This window comes from Strigops habroptila, chromosome 8 (assembly GCF_004027225.2).
Source record: "Strigops habroptila isolate Jane chromosome 8, bStrHab1.2.pri, whole genome shotgun sequence".
Lineage (NCBI taxonomy): Eukaryota > Metazoa > Chordata > Aves > Psittaciformes > Psittacidae > Strigops > Strigops habroptila.
Genome location: NC_044284.2, coordinates 18,550,379 through 18,564,966, shown reverse-complemented (window position 1 = coordinate 18,564,966; position 14,588 = coordinate 18,550,379). Strand labels below are relative to the sequence as shown.

The following is a 14,588-nucleotide window of genomic DNA, read 5'->3' as shown; positions in this document are numbered from 1 at the left end:
CAGGTTTAATGTGCAGCATTGTATGGTCTCAAGTGATGATCTGTTCTCTGCTTAGGTTTCTCGAACTCAGAGGTTTCCAGAATCATTTCAAACTGAGCTGGATATACTTGTGATGGTCTTAGCAGATCATGTTTTTTGGAAGTACAAAGATGCTCTTGAAGAAACCAGGAATGCAAACTACAGCACTGCCAAATTTCTCAAGGTGAGATGTTCTGTCGTTACAGCATATGCACTTATTTCCCTATACAGAATGCAAACTTAAGACTATTCTACTCTAGTCAAAGGGAATAAACACAATTCCGAGTGAATGATGGCTCAATTTACAAACTAAGTGTTTACCCGTAGTTCAGTTTTTTCTATGCATTTAGGTCTTTGAGAATGCAAAAGCTTTATATAAGTCTCCTTTAAAGCAATTCTGGTTAATTTATATCTGTTCTCTGAAAAAGCCCAAGTTTTCAAATTTTGCATATTCTTACATTGCATTCAAATGGGTAAAAGTTTGATAAGAAACAAAACTGTAGTTACAGTTGAGCTACTATTTTTTCTTTAAATACTGTATCTCTGAATGACTGTGAGTGGATTAATATTTACTAATCACTACCAGAGTGGGCAGCTTTTACAAACCAGAATAAGCAAATTGCAAGTATTCTGTGAAATACTATAACCTACCTTTTTAACTCTGTAATGCCCTTTCATATGCCAAATATGACAAAAAATACATGTGTATTTAGTGACTTTGGAAAAAGTCACTAAAAGGAGTTGCATTTTGTGGTTCTGTCCTAGTATTTCTCAATTGTTTTTATTTTCCAAGCATTGATTTAGCTGTGGAGCTCGGGAAAATTGCCATTCAGTAAGTTGTGTGGGCAGATACTTAATCTAGATTTAAACTGAACACACACACGCTTTTCCATTAATGGAGTGATGCGCGTTACTGATGTACAGAACATTGTATATATTACACACTGAAACTCAGGCACAAATCTTTTATGACAAATTGAAGCACAGCATTCGGAGAGAGCAGTATTCCACCAATAAAATGTTCCTGTGAGGTTATAGGGAAAACAGCCACAAACTGAAGGTGGATTTTTCTCCTTTCACATATAGGTGAAATAAATTGTAAACTTGCTGTCCACTGTTGGCGTCTGTTGCTGATACCATATGGAAGCTCTAGTTGCTGTTGGCATACTGACGTTAAGCTGTATCTATCCATAGTGTTACATCATGTGGAAGATAATGCTAGTTTGAGGCAGGAGCATAGATGGACAGGCTTAGTCAGTAGTTGTGTGGTGTTACACCTGGGGAGCTGTTGCAGATTTGCATGCTATTTTTGTGTGTTACTCAGCTAAACTCAGAAGAACAGTAATGATTCATCATATGTTGTGGCTTATGGCTGTATTTTAATTTCTTTTTGACTAGTCTGCCAGAAAGAATTACATAGGTTAGAGATGCTACGGCTTTCTCCAGGCTGGAATTGCAGCAGCCTTGTTTGAATGCTGTGTGGCAGAAGGCTCAGGACTTCTTTACAGAGTTCAGGAACACCAGGGAAGGGGGGAATTCAAGATTGCTTTCCCTATCTGATAGGCTAACTTTGCAAGAAAAAATGTCAGTAACTGTAGCACAAAGGCCCTCGAAAACCTTTGCAACTTCTGGCTATTTAGCCCCATCAGTCAGCAAGAGCAGTGTTCTCATCATGAAGTAATCTAGTGGCCCGTTTGCTCCCAGAGAGATAATGTAACTCATAGGCAGCAAGTATTGTGGCTGAATTGATTCCTCAAGAGTCACAGCTCTGTCACTGAAGGAAATACTTGGGTCAGCTGTCACATACCACCTCTAGTGATTGAGTGTTGCAATACAAAGATAACTTTCAGTAGGTGATCTTTCTCCTAATGCACTGTACACTGTGACAGTTATTTTAGACTGTAGACAGTGAAAATGAAAGATCAAGCCAGATTCACCACATTTTCAGGTTATAAGACTAACTTCACCTGTGCAAATGATTTAAGTTTACAGGTGACACAAGGCAAACAGCCAGGTAAGTGAGGCCACATACTGCTATTTTGGCTATAAAATAGTAATTCTCTTTTTTTCCCCCCTTAGCGCTGCTTTACATTTATGGATCGTGGATTTGTGTTCAAGATGGTCAACAATTATATAAGTATGTTTGGAACAGGAGACAGCAAGGTATAGTTCTGATTTGTTTGGTTTTGTTGATTTTGGGGTTTTTTTCCAATGTGACTTGCTAGCAGAATATTTTTGTATTGAAACTATTTATGATCTATTCCATGGCTTCATGATGCTCAGAACTCAAGTCAGTGAAAACATTCACTGTAAATATGTGCTAAAGCCTCTTGGTTTTGAGCCATCTATCCCCTTTTCTGGGAGTAAATATTCGTGTCCAAACAACTACTCACTGAGTCCTGGGAGAGCAAACTCTGCAAAGACTGCTCACACCAAAGCATGCAAAAGGCTGAATTTAAGCTTTGATTCTTTGGAAAGTAAACTTGTGGTTTGGTCTATAAATATCAGCAGCAATTGGCAGTCATTTTCTTTGGGGAGATTAAAGTGAGAGCATATGAACAAGTTACCATTGTGTAAATTCAAATGAGAATGTAATCTCTCTGTTACTGTGAATGTACGGTATGCTCTTATCTCATTGATAATGCAAGAAAGCCATTCTGCTCCAAATTAGTTTATGCTTGCTATGAGGAGAATTCCCTGTAGCCTGAATTTCTTCTATAATACCTATAATAATCAGTGATACAGTTTGAGCAATAAATTTTTAACTGCAAGAGGTCCCCAGATTGTTCAGCTTTACTCCTTTACTCTTCATCCATAAGGATGAATCACAGGCTTTTTCTCTTCCGTGACTGGGTTTCTGAGCATATAAGATGATAGATAACAGAATTTATTCAAGGTATGCGCTTTGAATGACTTATCTTTCCCCAAAAAGCTTACAAAACTTTTGTCCATTAACTTTTTGTAATTCTTCAGCGACGATCTGGGAATTTGCAGGTAATGAGCAAGGTTGCTTCAGGTCTGTTTTGCTTTTTAGTAAAGCCAGCTTCATGCTGCACTCAGATCTTTCACCTTATCTCTTGACCAGATGTAGAATGGAGTCTTTCAGTATTAATGTCATAGCCTGAAGTCCATAATTCTAAATAATTTTATGCAATCTGAAAATGTTTCCATGTTTCGAACTTCCCTAAATACGTTCAACCATAAAACAGACATTCAATTAAAAAAGGCAGTTAATGGCCAGTGGAAAAGCCTGAGACTAGTCAACGTGCAGAGCAGAACTTGGCACGTCCTTGGCAGTGAGTGCCTGAGCATTGTCAGCCACCCAGCATCACTCCAGAGCCACTTGTCAGCATGTGTAGAAGCAGAATCACTGCAGAGCTGAGACAAACATACCACTGGAACAGGCTTTGCAGCACTTGAAAACAACAGCCACAAAATAGAATCAGACATTTCTGACCTCAAGGAGAGAGAGGCCTTACATTGTTTTCATTTTCAGTCAGACTCCTAAGCAAGTCAGTCATTTCACTGTGCTGCAAGTTTTCTTTCTGTGTGTCTTTTGCTTCTTTAGCTGGATTGTTTATGTATCAAAAAGATGATAATGCAATCTGACCTCTCTCCAGAAAATTTAACAGTGAATATTGCAATGTTCGCTTTAGCAGTGAATATTGCCCCCAGTTTGTGGGTATATCAGTCTATAACATTGCAGTTTGAATTTATTATAATTGTGAATGAAGCACTATAATTTCTGTTTCATAAACATATCCCTCATAGTGTTCCATATTTTGACATTTAAACATTGTTTTGAGAAATATTTATTCAACGTTGAAATACGTCATTAGAATTCAGTTCATTGTTGTGTTTCTTCAAAATGTCACAGTTCCTCTTGGAAACACATTTCAGGTGCTTCATTTCTTCATTTGCCGTTAGACCCTGAATTGCGTGTCCAGCTGTCTTCCTGATGAGGTATTGCAGTGCAATAAAACATTTCAGGGAAAAATTCCCTGCCATCCACCACTTGGTAGAGTCTGAGAAGTGTGTGTTCCAGGTATCCTGGCCCCTGATGGCGGCAACAGAAATGCTACAGTTGAACTTTAGGGGCTGACAGACTTAAACACAGGGCAAATAAAAGACCATTACAAGAACTTTCCAATGCTAGGGCAAATGTTTGACCTAAATTGATGCAGCATCGCACTGGTAGTCCTGAATTACTGCTTTCTGAGAGCAGTGAGCTGAGAAGGCAGAAATAAAAATTTTTTACAGGATGTCATGTATTAACTTTGTATCTCAGTGGCACATCATTATAGTGGGAATAATAAATTCCTGAGGTAGCTGCAAGGCTCCACAAAAGATCATGGATGGCTTCTTGGGAGGGAGATATCAAGGAAATGATACCAAAACTATGTAACACCCAAATCCCTCAGAGCTGGAACTCACTGGCATCAATTAGAGGAAGTTTGCACCACAATCAATAAGCGGCATTTTGGTTGACCAAAAAACAAAGAAGAAGATAAAAGAAAGAAGGGGATTAGGGGAAGAAAGACATAATAATTATGTTGGACCCAAATTTATGTAACCTGGAGAAGATATTTTGCAATCATAATATGCTATAGTATATACCATCAAAAGACCCAGTGTAGCTTTAAATATACCTTATATATTTAATTTGGATCAAGCCTATATTTATGAGTACATCTTCAATGAAAAACATATTTAAGCAAACCATAAAGCTTGTTTGGCTGTGGAAAGTTTGACAACAGAGGTGAAACCCAGATGTTTATTATTCACACAGCTTGACATAACAAGTCATAGGTTTTCATTATTGGGTGTGAGTATGAATTTTCAGGTAAGGATAAGTAGTGCAGTTCTTTCCTGCTATTTTCCCTGTTTTAATGTGAACTGAGCCATTGTCTGTTGTGATTTTCAGATTTTACATCAGTTCAAGTTTGACTTTCTCCAAGAAGTCTGTCACCACGAGCACTTTATTCCTCTGTGCCTACCCATAAGGTCTTCAAACATTCCTGGTAAGATGCCACCGTGAAAGGGTTTTTGTACAGTGATGAAATATCAGGGGTTCAAAGAGAAGATAACAATTAATTCTCTGAAGCATTATGTCTGCACATCAGGCACAGAAGCCCCAAATGGCCTTTCAGGTGTGGCATTTAAGCAGCGTGATAAAAATAACATCATTTCAGTATGCCTGTAAATAAATACAACCCCTGACAGCCCATTTAGGCAGTGGGAGGTGATACTTTTGCTGGAAGATTTGAAGTGAATGACCTGGGCTATTTATGAGGACTGGTTACTAAAGCTGCAGTAGGCGTGGGAGGTGGTGTGCTAGGGAAGGGGTTAAACAGGTACAGCAGGAATGCAAAGAAGCTGAGGCAGTGATAAGGGCATTGTGAAATTTTACTACATAAGAACAGGCTTTACTGCTACTGTTGGGATGTGTCCATGTGACAGCCTCTTGTTTGTGGGGAAGATCTGAACTGGACATGCAGCATGTTTGGAAACATCCACCTCTCAGATAATCAGCCTTGGGTACTTTTTATTTTAGAAATCTTAGAATGGTTAGAGTTGGAAGGGACCTTAAAGATCTTTTGCCTCCAGAGACTCAGACTGGCAGAGAGGTCCCATGCAATAGACCTTTTCTTCCAACTGCATTTACTTTCTTGGCCTCTGGCAAGCCTGAGTTTTATGTGCTTACCACATGTGACATTTTACCTCCAACAGTGAGGCAAGAGAGGCCCATTTCAGTATTTGGAGAGTTAATAATAAGCTGCTTCTCAAGGCATAGGATACTGTGTGTAACCCATATTTTGCAAGAACAGGTTTTGTCTATGCTCTGCCACAGGAGTGAATCCACTTTGCCCGTGCCCCAAAGCCAGCAGCCACTGTGCATTCCATCTTCTGCATTGAAATCCATTATTTCAAAAATGTTTGAAATAATGGATTTCAATGCAGAATAATTGTGGCAAGTGGACAGTACTGGGTGCTCTTCCTCTTGTTTTCAAAGGCACTGGGATTTCAACCCTGGGCACAATTCCCAGTTCTGACAATTTTCCATGGGCTCTGGGGAGTCCACTTGGGAATGATCCTTTAAGCTGCTGAGAGTGGAAGGTATCTTCCAGTGAAAGGCAGAATCATCTCTCAAACTATGGGCCCTTGTCTCTTTTTTGCTTCAGTTGTCAGCATCAAAAACTGAGTTCAGTTTGATGTTCATAGCTTGCTTAGACAGTTTAATTCAAGCTGTTCAATTCAAGTAAAATTTAAAAAAAAATATATAAAGCAAATATATTTTTACAATTAATAAGTAAAAACTATGCATGATTTTTACCTATTTTTGTTTATATTTATGAAAAATGAAGACCTTGTGACGCCTTCAGAATCAACACAGGAATATCGAACATCAGGTATGAACAAAATGACTGCTATCAGCAAGCAGAATTGTGCATCAGGAGCTTTAAGATTTCCTTAGCCTGCTGCCTGTAGCAAATTCAGGCAAAAGTTATTTGGCATTTTCCAAAGTGGAATTGGTCTAGATCTCTGTGGTTTAGAACTCTTTCAGGTAGAATATGGGAATAACAATTTGGACTCTGTGCCTCAAAGAAGTGAATAGTCTTATTATGTGCAAAACGCTTGAGATTCACATATGGGAATGTGTATATAAATTGTATTTTTATTAAGTTGTAAAAACTACATAATTTTGAGAAATAGTATTAGATTAATTCATTCTAGCAAGTGAGGGAGTAGAATGAGGAGTCAGATGAGAAAATCAAGATTTAACAGTGGATTAAATCAATAGTTATTGAAAAAATGGAAAACTGGGGGGAGTGGTATGTGACCTACATAATAATTCAATCATTCTTGTCCATTCTGTTCCAAGATATTCCTGAGTACACATTGACCAACGAATTTTGCCGTAAACATTTCCTAATCGGAGTCCTGCTGCGGGAGGTTGGTTTTGCCTTGCAAGAAGACCAGGATATTAGGCACTTGGCTTTGGCTGTGCTTAAAAACTTAATGGCAAAGCATTCGTTTGATGATCGATACGCAGAGCCGGTAAAGAAACTGTTTGCATATTCATTTTCATTTGCTTGTTCATACAGTCACTAAACATATATGAAACTGCCTTAGCCACTAGTATGCACTAACTAGTTTCTTCGGGATTATATTGTATCTTTTATTTTTTAGGCAAAACAAGCACAAATAGCAAACCTGTACATGCCACTCTATGGAATGCTTCTCGATAATATGCCAAGGATTTACATGAAGGATATGTTTCTTTTCAATATCAATACTTCCAATCAGGTAATGCATGTGATTTTTCAGAACACAGAAACAATCAAACTCAGGTCTGACCCAGTCAATCTGGTGGGAAGAGGTCCAAGTTTATGCTGGTCACAAATTAGCAAACAAAATGAATTTCTGAAAATGCTGATTTGTTTGCACCCACAATGTTTAATTTGGAAGGTCTCAATTTGCAGAGCACCTGCAGGGCCCCAGGAGTCTGTACTGGTAGGAGATACAGACTGTGAGTCTGGAATAGACCCAGGACACTGGCTGTCCTGGGGCTGGAAACTCAAATTTAGAGGTTTGCCTGTCTGTCCGGTAGGTCTACCCTGGTGCTGCAGGTGGGGGCTGAGGACCCTGTCCTCAGGTCAGTCCCTTGGCAGGTGGCTGGGAGACCTTTTGTTGTAAAGGAAAACTCTCATCACTCACAGAATCTTTGTGGGGTTACATCATGAACCCACAAGCAGTTTTACTCGTACAACAGAGGGGCCATGAACTATACCAGGAAGCAGAAGGAATGCATACGAGTAGCTTTACCTTTACCACCAGAGAAAATGTCTGTATAAACTGCACGTGCAGAGGAGCATGTTTGTTTATTTCTTAATAGGCTAGATGTGTTATAATCATAGCCCTGCTTTAAAAACTAGAAACAGATTTCTGCTAGGGTGTTGTGTCTTTCAATCCTTCCAGCAAACGAGCCTGTTTCATCTGATCATTGCTAATGGCAATTAATGGTCCTTTCCCAATGCTGTGCTAGTTGTTCAAGAAGCAGTTAGACTCAATCTATCCTTTACAACTTCAATTATGAGAGGGTTTCATGTTGCAAGTAAATATTTGGTGTGTTATGGCAAGCCTTTATCTTTTAAGGCTGTCATACCTAAACAACTGAAAGTAGGTTTTCAAGCTCAGTGTCTAAGAAAAGCCTGTTGGGTGTGCTGTCATTGTGAAAGTTATGAGTGATATCATTTACTGGAGTTAGTTCTGTTTCTTTCAAAATACAGGGATCTAGGGATGACTTGAGCACAGCCGGAGGATTTCAGAGCCAGACAGCAATGAAACATGCAAACTCTGTGGACACGTCATTTTCCAAAGATGTTCTGAACTCTATAGCAGGTATAAATGACAGATTGAACATGCACACAGGTAGATTTCTGTGTATCTCAATCCATCGTGCTTTCTGCTTAGTATTCATGGAGGATATCATTAACCCATTTTATACGATATTCAGGGAAACATGGTACAGAATGTTTCTCTTCCCTTTGGGTATTTTTGGATTGATTTTTATTTCTCTAGTGAAGCTGCTGCTCTTCCACTGCTTCACTTACTCTCCTGCTTTGGAATGATGCCAGTATTCAGGCTCTCACAAATCCCTGTGCCTGAGTTCATCCTTGCAGTCTCTGCCTGACATAAGAATACTTCCAAGGTTTCTCCTGAAAACTCTTGAAGTCTCTCGGAGGAAAAGTATTCTTAGTTTTTCCAGGCTTAATGGACGGGTAGAAATACAACTTTGTTCATTTCCTCCAAACCCTAGTTCAAAATTCAAGGAAGTGAATGGGCATCTTCCCACTGATTTTTGTGGCTTTAGGTCAGGCCTTACAGAATGCAGCAGACCATTTTAATGCCATGAATAACAGCAAATTGAATCATTTTACTTCAACTTGTTTCATGTTTTCAGTACTAAACAACCCATCAATAGCTTTGCTATTGGAAGTTCAAAGCACTGGTATCAATCCAGCATGTGACACATTTTAAGTTTTCCATTTGTCTTGTTAGTTTTTGTATCCATAAATGTTTTAGTTTAGCATGTTTGCTGTGACTTTCATTTACAGCCTTTTCATCAATAGCTATCTCTGCAGCAAACCATGCTGACTCCAGAGCTTCCTTAGCAAGTCTTGAATCTAACCCAAGTACCAATGAAAAAAACAGTGAGAGAACTGACACGTGTGAAAAGGTACATGTGCAAATGTTGAAAACGGTTACTAGAGGTAAAAACCTATCACTATTCTTATCAAGGCCCTTTGCTGTCAATTCAACAGATCATGAGACCTTTGTCTTTGATTGGATCAACTCTTCGTTTTGACAAGTTGGATCAAGCTGAAACTAGAAGCCTTCTTATGTGTTTCCTTCACATTATGAAAACCATTTCAGAAGGTAAGAAGATAGGCATTCACTGCCTAATTTACTTTGTTGTAAAGTATTGTGAATGCTGAAGCCGAACAAATACAAAATCAGAATAATTATGAGTGTATTTTACAAGCTTTGGGTCAAGTTTAGTTCCCTGTAACAGATACATAATATATTTTAATATCTCCTTTTAGATGCACTGATTACCTACTGGTTGCGAGCGCCATTCTCAGAAATAACAGACTTTTTCAGCATTTTAGAGTAAGTTCACTTTGTGGATTTTATGTTAAATGATAATGTTCTAAATGACTGCTGCAAATAATTTGGTTTTAGGTTTATCCACATAGTTGGAATAGGCTGAGCTAGGTCTTGTATCTTAGATTATTATCTTCTGAAATTGTATTGAAACACTATCCTCCAGTACGCTGGTCATTTTCAAGAACAGGGAGCATAATGCTTCTGGTGTTCCTCCTGAAAGAGATTTTCATAGTAACTTTCCCATTTGGAGTTGAGATTTTATTCCCATTAGAGAAGTATTTTAGCTTTCCAAAACTTGCAAACTATAAGGAAAGCTTTGTAATAATGTAGGATTACCTCCTCTTCACATCTCCAGGGTGATTTGCTCAATCCAGTCTATGCATGTCTGCAGAATCCATGCAGGTAGCTGTTTTCAGAATTTCCTCACCATTTTGTAAGTTGAATGCAAGTTATTTAACTCCAGCTGGTGAAGAAGCAATGCTTTTGCAGCCAAGTCTTTGCCTTTGCCTTCTCACCAAGCAGGAATCTTCAACCATGAAGCAAGGGAACAAAGGTGTGGGAAGTAGTGCTACATCTTGTGCATCCCTAGGCTGGGAATTGCTGCATTCCATTATGTTTGCTTACTAAGAGGTGCATATGCCACAGGTCTCTTCAAGGCACTAAATTCAGAATATTTTCGTAATTAGGAAGCCATTAATAGACATAAAATATGTTGTTTTATCTTTCAGGGTTTGTCTGCAAAATTTCAGATATCTAGGAAAGCGCAATATTGTAAGGTAATTCTCTGGTTATAGACAGTATGTTACAGTATTTAAATGTTACTGCATTATATTAGGCTTAACTGAGGTTAACAGTGTATCTATCAGTTTTCTCCTGAAAGCATCAGTCTAACACACTGAAGCCAATGTATGCTTTGTTTTTGTTTTTTTGCAAACAATGTTATCATGATGTTCTGGACATCTGAGTACATACCTGTGCAAAAAATTAATTGCATGAGATGATATGATAACCACCATTGCATTTATAACCCAAAATACTGGGCCATTCTCAACCATATTTCTGTGCATATGCCAAAGAAAAGAACTTGAACATTGTATTTTCCAATATAACGGAAAGAACAGTTTTAACGGTCCTAGATAAATGTTCCGCAGTAATTACGAAAAAAAAAAATCTTCTGTCTCTACCCATTCTCTGAAAAAGTGTGAGATTGTGTTCCAGCTGTGAAATGTGAAATGCAAACACTTTGTCTCAGTTGATGTTTCATTCTTAATGTAATGTTACCACTGTGAACTTGCCTATATGTCATACTGTGGAAAAACGAAAGGTCACCGGATGAACCAGTTCATGCTCCACTGCAGGTTTTGTCAGGCCTATATTTATTCTTCAGAGGCATGGCAAATGAATGTCACATTCCATAACAGATTAACAGTTATTTTCTCTTAACAGGAAAATTGCTGCTGCTTTTAAGTTTGTTCAGGCCACCCAGAATAATGGAACCCTTAAAGGTTCAAATTCCTCTGGCCAGGCATCGGGTCTGCTCTCACAATGGTAATGACATGTATTATTAACTCCTGTAAAACCACAAACTATGTTGTCATCCTCCAGCCCTTGTATACTGTCACAGTGTTGACTGAAAAGCTGTTGACGCAATATGTATATTTCAAAGCCCCTGAAGCCCTAAAACCCATAAAAGAATTAAGTCCCTTCAACTTGACTTGTAAGCTGTTGTTTAAAGTGTTATGTTCAGAAAAATCCTAAATTACTGTCAATATTGTTAAGTATGGCAGAAACAGTAGCTGTTGGTTTCAGCTCAGATTGCTATCTGAAAGATAATCCACAGTTTTCCCCAACTTGAAGTTCATATTCCTGCAATGTTATGCTTTCATGGAATCTTACTGCTTTAGGGGTGAATATCTATGGATACACTTACAGTTCCTCCCCAGTAATGTGGGGCTGTGGAGTGGGAAGTATCTAGCAACAGAAAGTCAAACTTGCGAGTAGGTTTGCTTGACACCCATCTTCTTACTTCCATGCTGCTAAGTGTAGCATAGTCCTGTACTGTTACGTTCATGTTGCCAGTTAGAGAATCTTTCTTTCCTGGGGTTTTTTTTTCCCTCCATCTTCCTAGCGAGATCTAATAATTTTCATGGACAACATGGTAATAAGCTGCAGGTGCAGCACATCTTTAATAATATTTTTGTTCCTTTTAGGGGAAAGTGGGATCCTTTTCACATTAATAATGTAAAACTCTAGAGAGAAAGCGAACTTCTGACTCTGTGCAGGTTGTGGTTGTATTTAAGAGCATGGTGAGAAAGTCGCTCTCCCTCATGAGTTTGTATCATTTACATAGAGCTAGAATATGCTCGCCATTATAAGCATGCATCTTGGAATGGAACAAAGGGGGAAAATGATGCTTTCTCTGCCATAGTTCTTTCTTTGTTCCTCTCCTGGGCAGCTTTCAAGGAGCAGCACTAATTTCATTACCCCAGCTGGAACTGGCAAGCAGCCTAAAGGAGACTGTTGTTTTGTTGCACCTTTGCACATGAGCTAACATGGTGGCAATCCAGAAAATAGTCACATTTCTGCTGTCTTCAGGGCCTTCACACTTTACCCTCTCACAGATCACCATTCGCAGTCGAAATGGCTATTTGTTTGTCCTGTTGTAATACAGAGCGGTTTTTAATCATGAGTTGAGAGTTGTTGCCGGCGATCATCTCTAACTTGCACGTACATTTATGTATTTCAGTTTTCTGAAATGTTCATATGAAACCAGACTTTCATCCCCCTGCAAAAAAATAACGAACCAAAACAAAAACCAAACACCACCACAAAAAACCACGTTGGGGTCAAATTTTCACAAGTTCCAAATCCATTAGTTTATTAGTTTGCCAGGATATGCATCCAAATTCTTCCACTGTGACCATTGGAAGATTTTATCATGATGGCTGGCAAAAGTCTGGCCATCAATTCCGTACCTGTGCTGGGAACTTAATCTAAAATTATTATTGTAAAAATAGCCAGCAGAAAAGAGGATTTAGCTAGGTGCAGGAAGTAATTTGGTCTTAGAATATTTTTGAATTATGCAAAATTAGGAAGCTATAGGGGTTTTTTAAATTAAATACAACTGTATTTTAATAAGTGACCTGAATTCTGAGAGATGTTAAATCTTACTGAATTCTGTAGTGGTGAAAAATTCAAAATACTTTCAAGAATTATGATCAGCACTGGTATTTTATTTCTAAGCTTCGCATTATTAATTAATGGTGTGTTTGCCATCATCAAAAAGGGTTAAAAGATCACACACATAGGCACGCTCACATTTTAACTGTCCTTGTCAGTTTGTCATCATTTTATTCCCCTCATAGAAGCTGCATCAGTTCTTGCTTGAGCAGGATATATTTTTCTTGTATTCTGAGTTGAAAGAACTCATCTCAGTTTCTCCTCACCCAAAGGCAGTTTTCTAAACATCAGCCAGCTATTTAATCTGATGCTTTTTTTCAGTGCCCAATGAGTGTTTGTCTCCTGTGATCTGAAGAAATCACAGCACATCTGTTTGTTTTGTCTACCTCACTGACTTTCTTCTTCATCTTTGTTTGTCTGAAAAGATTTGCATTGGTTTGTTTAACTTAGCCTTTGAAAAGTACTAGAGAAAATTCTAACTGACATGGGAAAATTCTGCATAGACATTATAGTTTATTCTTTGTTTCTGTTTTTTAATAGTATCTTTTTATTTCAGGATGCATTCTACTTCTAGTCACGATGGCCACAAGCATCACAGATCTCAAACATTACCAATAATCCGTGGCAAAAATGCACTTTCTAACCCCAAACTCTTGCAGATGATAGATAGCAGCACTGCAAGTAAGTACAAAAAAGTATTTACTTCTCTCTGGAGTTCTGTGGGGTTTGGATCAGGCTCTATGCAATTAAATCTGTTGTCATGAGTGCCAATGAAAGCCTGAAGAGAAGAGCCTAAACATAAACAGAGCTGCTGCTTATGCAGATTCTGCTTTTTTTTTTTTTTTTTTTTTTAGGAGACTAAGAAATATGAACTTAAATTTTGTCAAAGTTCATTTAGAAACAAAATTAATTATGATAACCTGACATTTAAATACTTTTAATGACCTTTTATTTCCCCTTTCCCAGCATCTCTTGCATCGATGATTATGCACCTTGCTGTGCAAGCAGAAATACACTGGCTGAAATGTTACATTTATTAGATCTAGCAACAAAAGTGAACTTTTCATGACCAAAGATTCCTTAAATTATGAGATTGAAGTCATCTATCTCACTTTCCAATTAGCTTTCTCTCCTCCTTTGAGGACAAACAGAAACAAAGAAAGAATATGTTCACATCCCTGGTGCAGCTAGTGAAAGTTGACTCAAATTCCTGCCCCGTTCATCTCCTGCGAGCCGTTTTCTTCCAAATACCTCTGTGGTTAAATGTACTGTTGGGACCCCACCTCTACTCTGCTGAGACTTAATGATTAGATTGCAGAATTAATCATCTTTAACTCCACTCAGAAGGCTGTTTGTCATCTTGCCTTTTATATGTTGCAGGCAGCTCCAATGAAACAGACATTGTACAGTATGTAGACACAGAGGCGAACATTGCTACAGAAGTTTCCCTCACAATCCTTGACCTGTTATGTCTTTACACTCTGAATCACCAGGTTTGTTTTGCTGTTTCATTTTCTGCTTGAACTAGTGTCATGTGGGGTATGTGGTGGAAGCAAGGCCGGGGGGAGCAGGAACACAGAAAACTTGAAACGCCTGAAACAGTAGGATAGGAAAATCTGATATGTCAGTGCTCCGAAAAGGTATTTTATGAAGGAATTGATTTGTATTACCCAAACTGAGTAGAAGGATGTGGATGAAGACCATCCTGCCTATCCAGG

At 38.4% G+C, this 14,588-nt stretch overlaps 1 protein-coding gene across 10 annotated transcripts in view; it reads left to right on the top strand.

Moving 5' to 3' along the window:
• The window catches only part of DOCK10 (dedicator of cytokinesis 10), a 160,975-nt gene that overhangs the window by 123,157 nt on the left and 23,230 nt on the right, over positions 1–14,588 (top strand). For 8 of the 10 annotated variants that reach the window (XM_030494631.1, XM_030494626.1, XM_030494630.1 and 5 more), the window contains exons 28-41: positions 56–202; positions 2,098–2,181; positions 4,943–5,039; positions 6,384–6,428; positions 6,902–7,077; positions 7,210–7,326; positions 8,310–8,421; positions 9,138–9,259; positions 9,345–9,459; positions 9,627–9,693; positions 10,419–10,466; positions 11,137–11,238; positions 13,427–13,551; positions 14,251–14,363. In XM_030494631.1, coding sequence (XP_030350491.1) covers positions 56–202; positions 2,098–2,181; positions 4,943–5,039; positions 6,384–6,428; positions 6,902–7,077; positions 7,210–7,326; positions 8,310–8,421; positions 9,138–9,259; positions 9,345–9,459; positions 9,627–9,693; positions 10,419–10,466; positions 11,137–11,238; positions 13,427–13,551; positions 14,251–14,363 — 1,470 coding nt within the window. The remainder of the gene's footprint in view (positions 1–55; positions 203–2,097; positions 2,182–4,942; positions 5,040–6,383; positions 6,429–6,901; positions 7,078–7,209; positions 7,327–8,309; positions 8,422–9,137; positions 9,260–9,344; positions 9,460–9,626; positions 9,694–10,418; positions 10,467–11,136; positions 11,239–13,426; positions 13,552–14,250; positions 14,364–14,588) is intronic. The other 2 variants (XM_030494625.1, XM_030494624.1) reach the window with 2 other exon arrangements.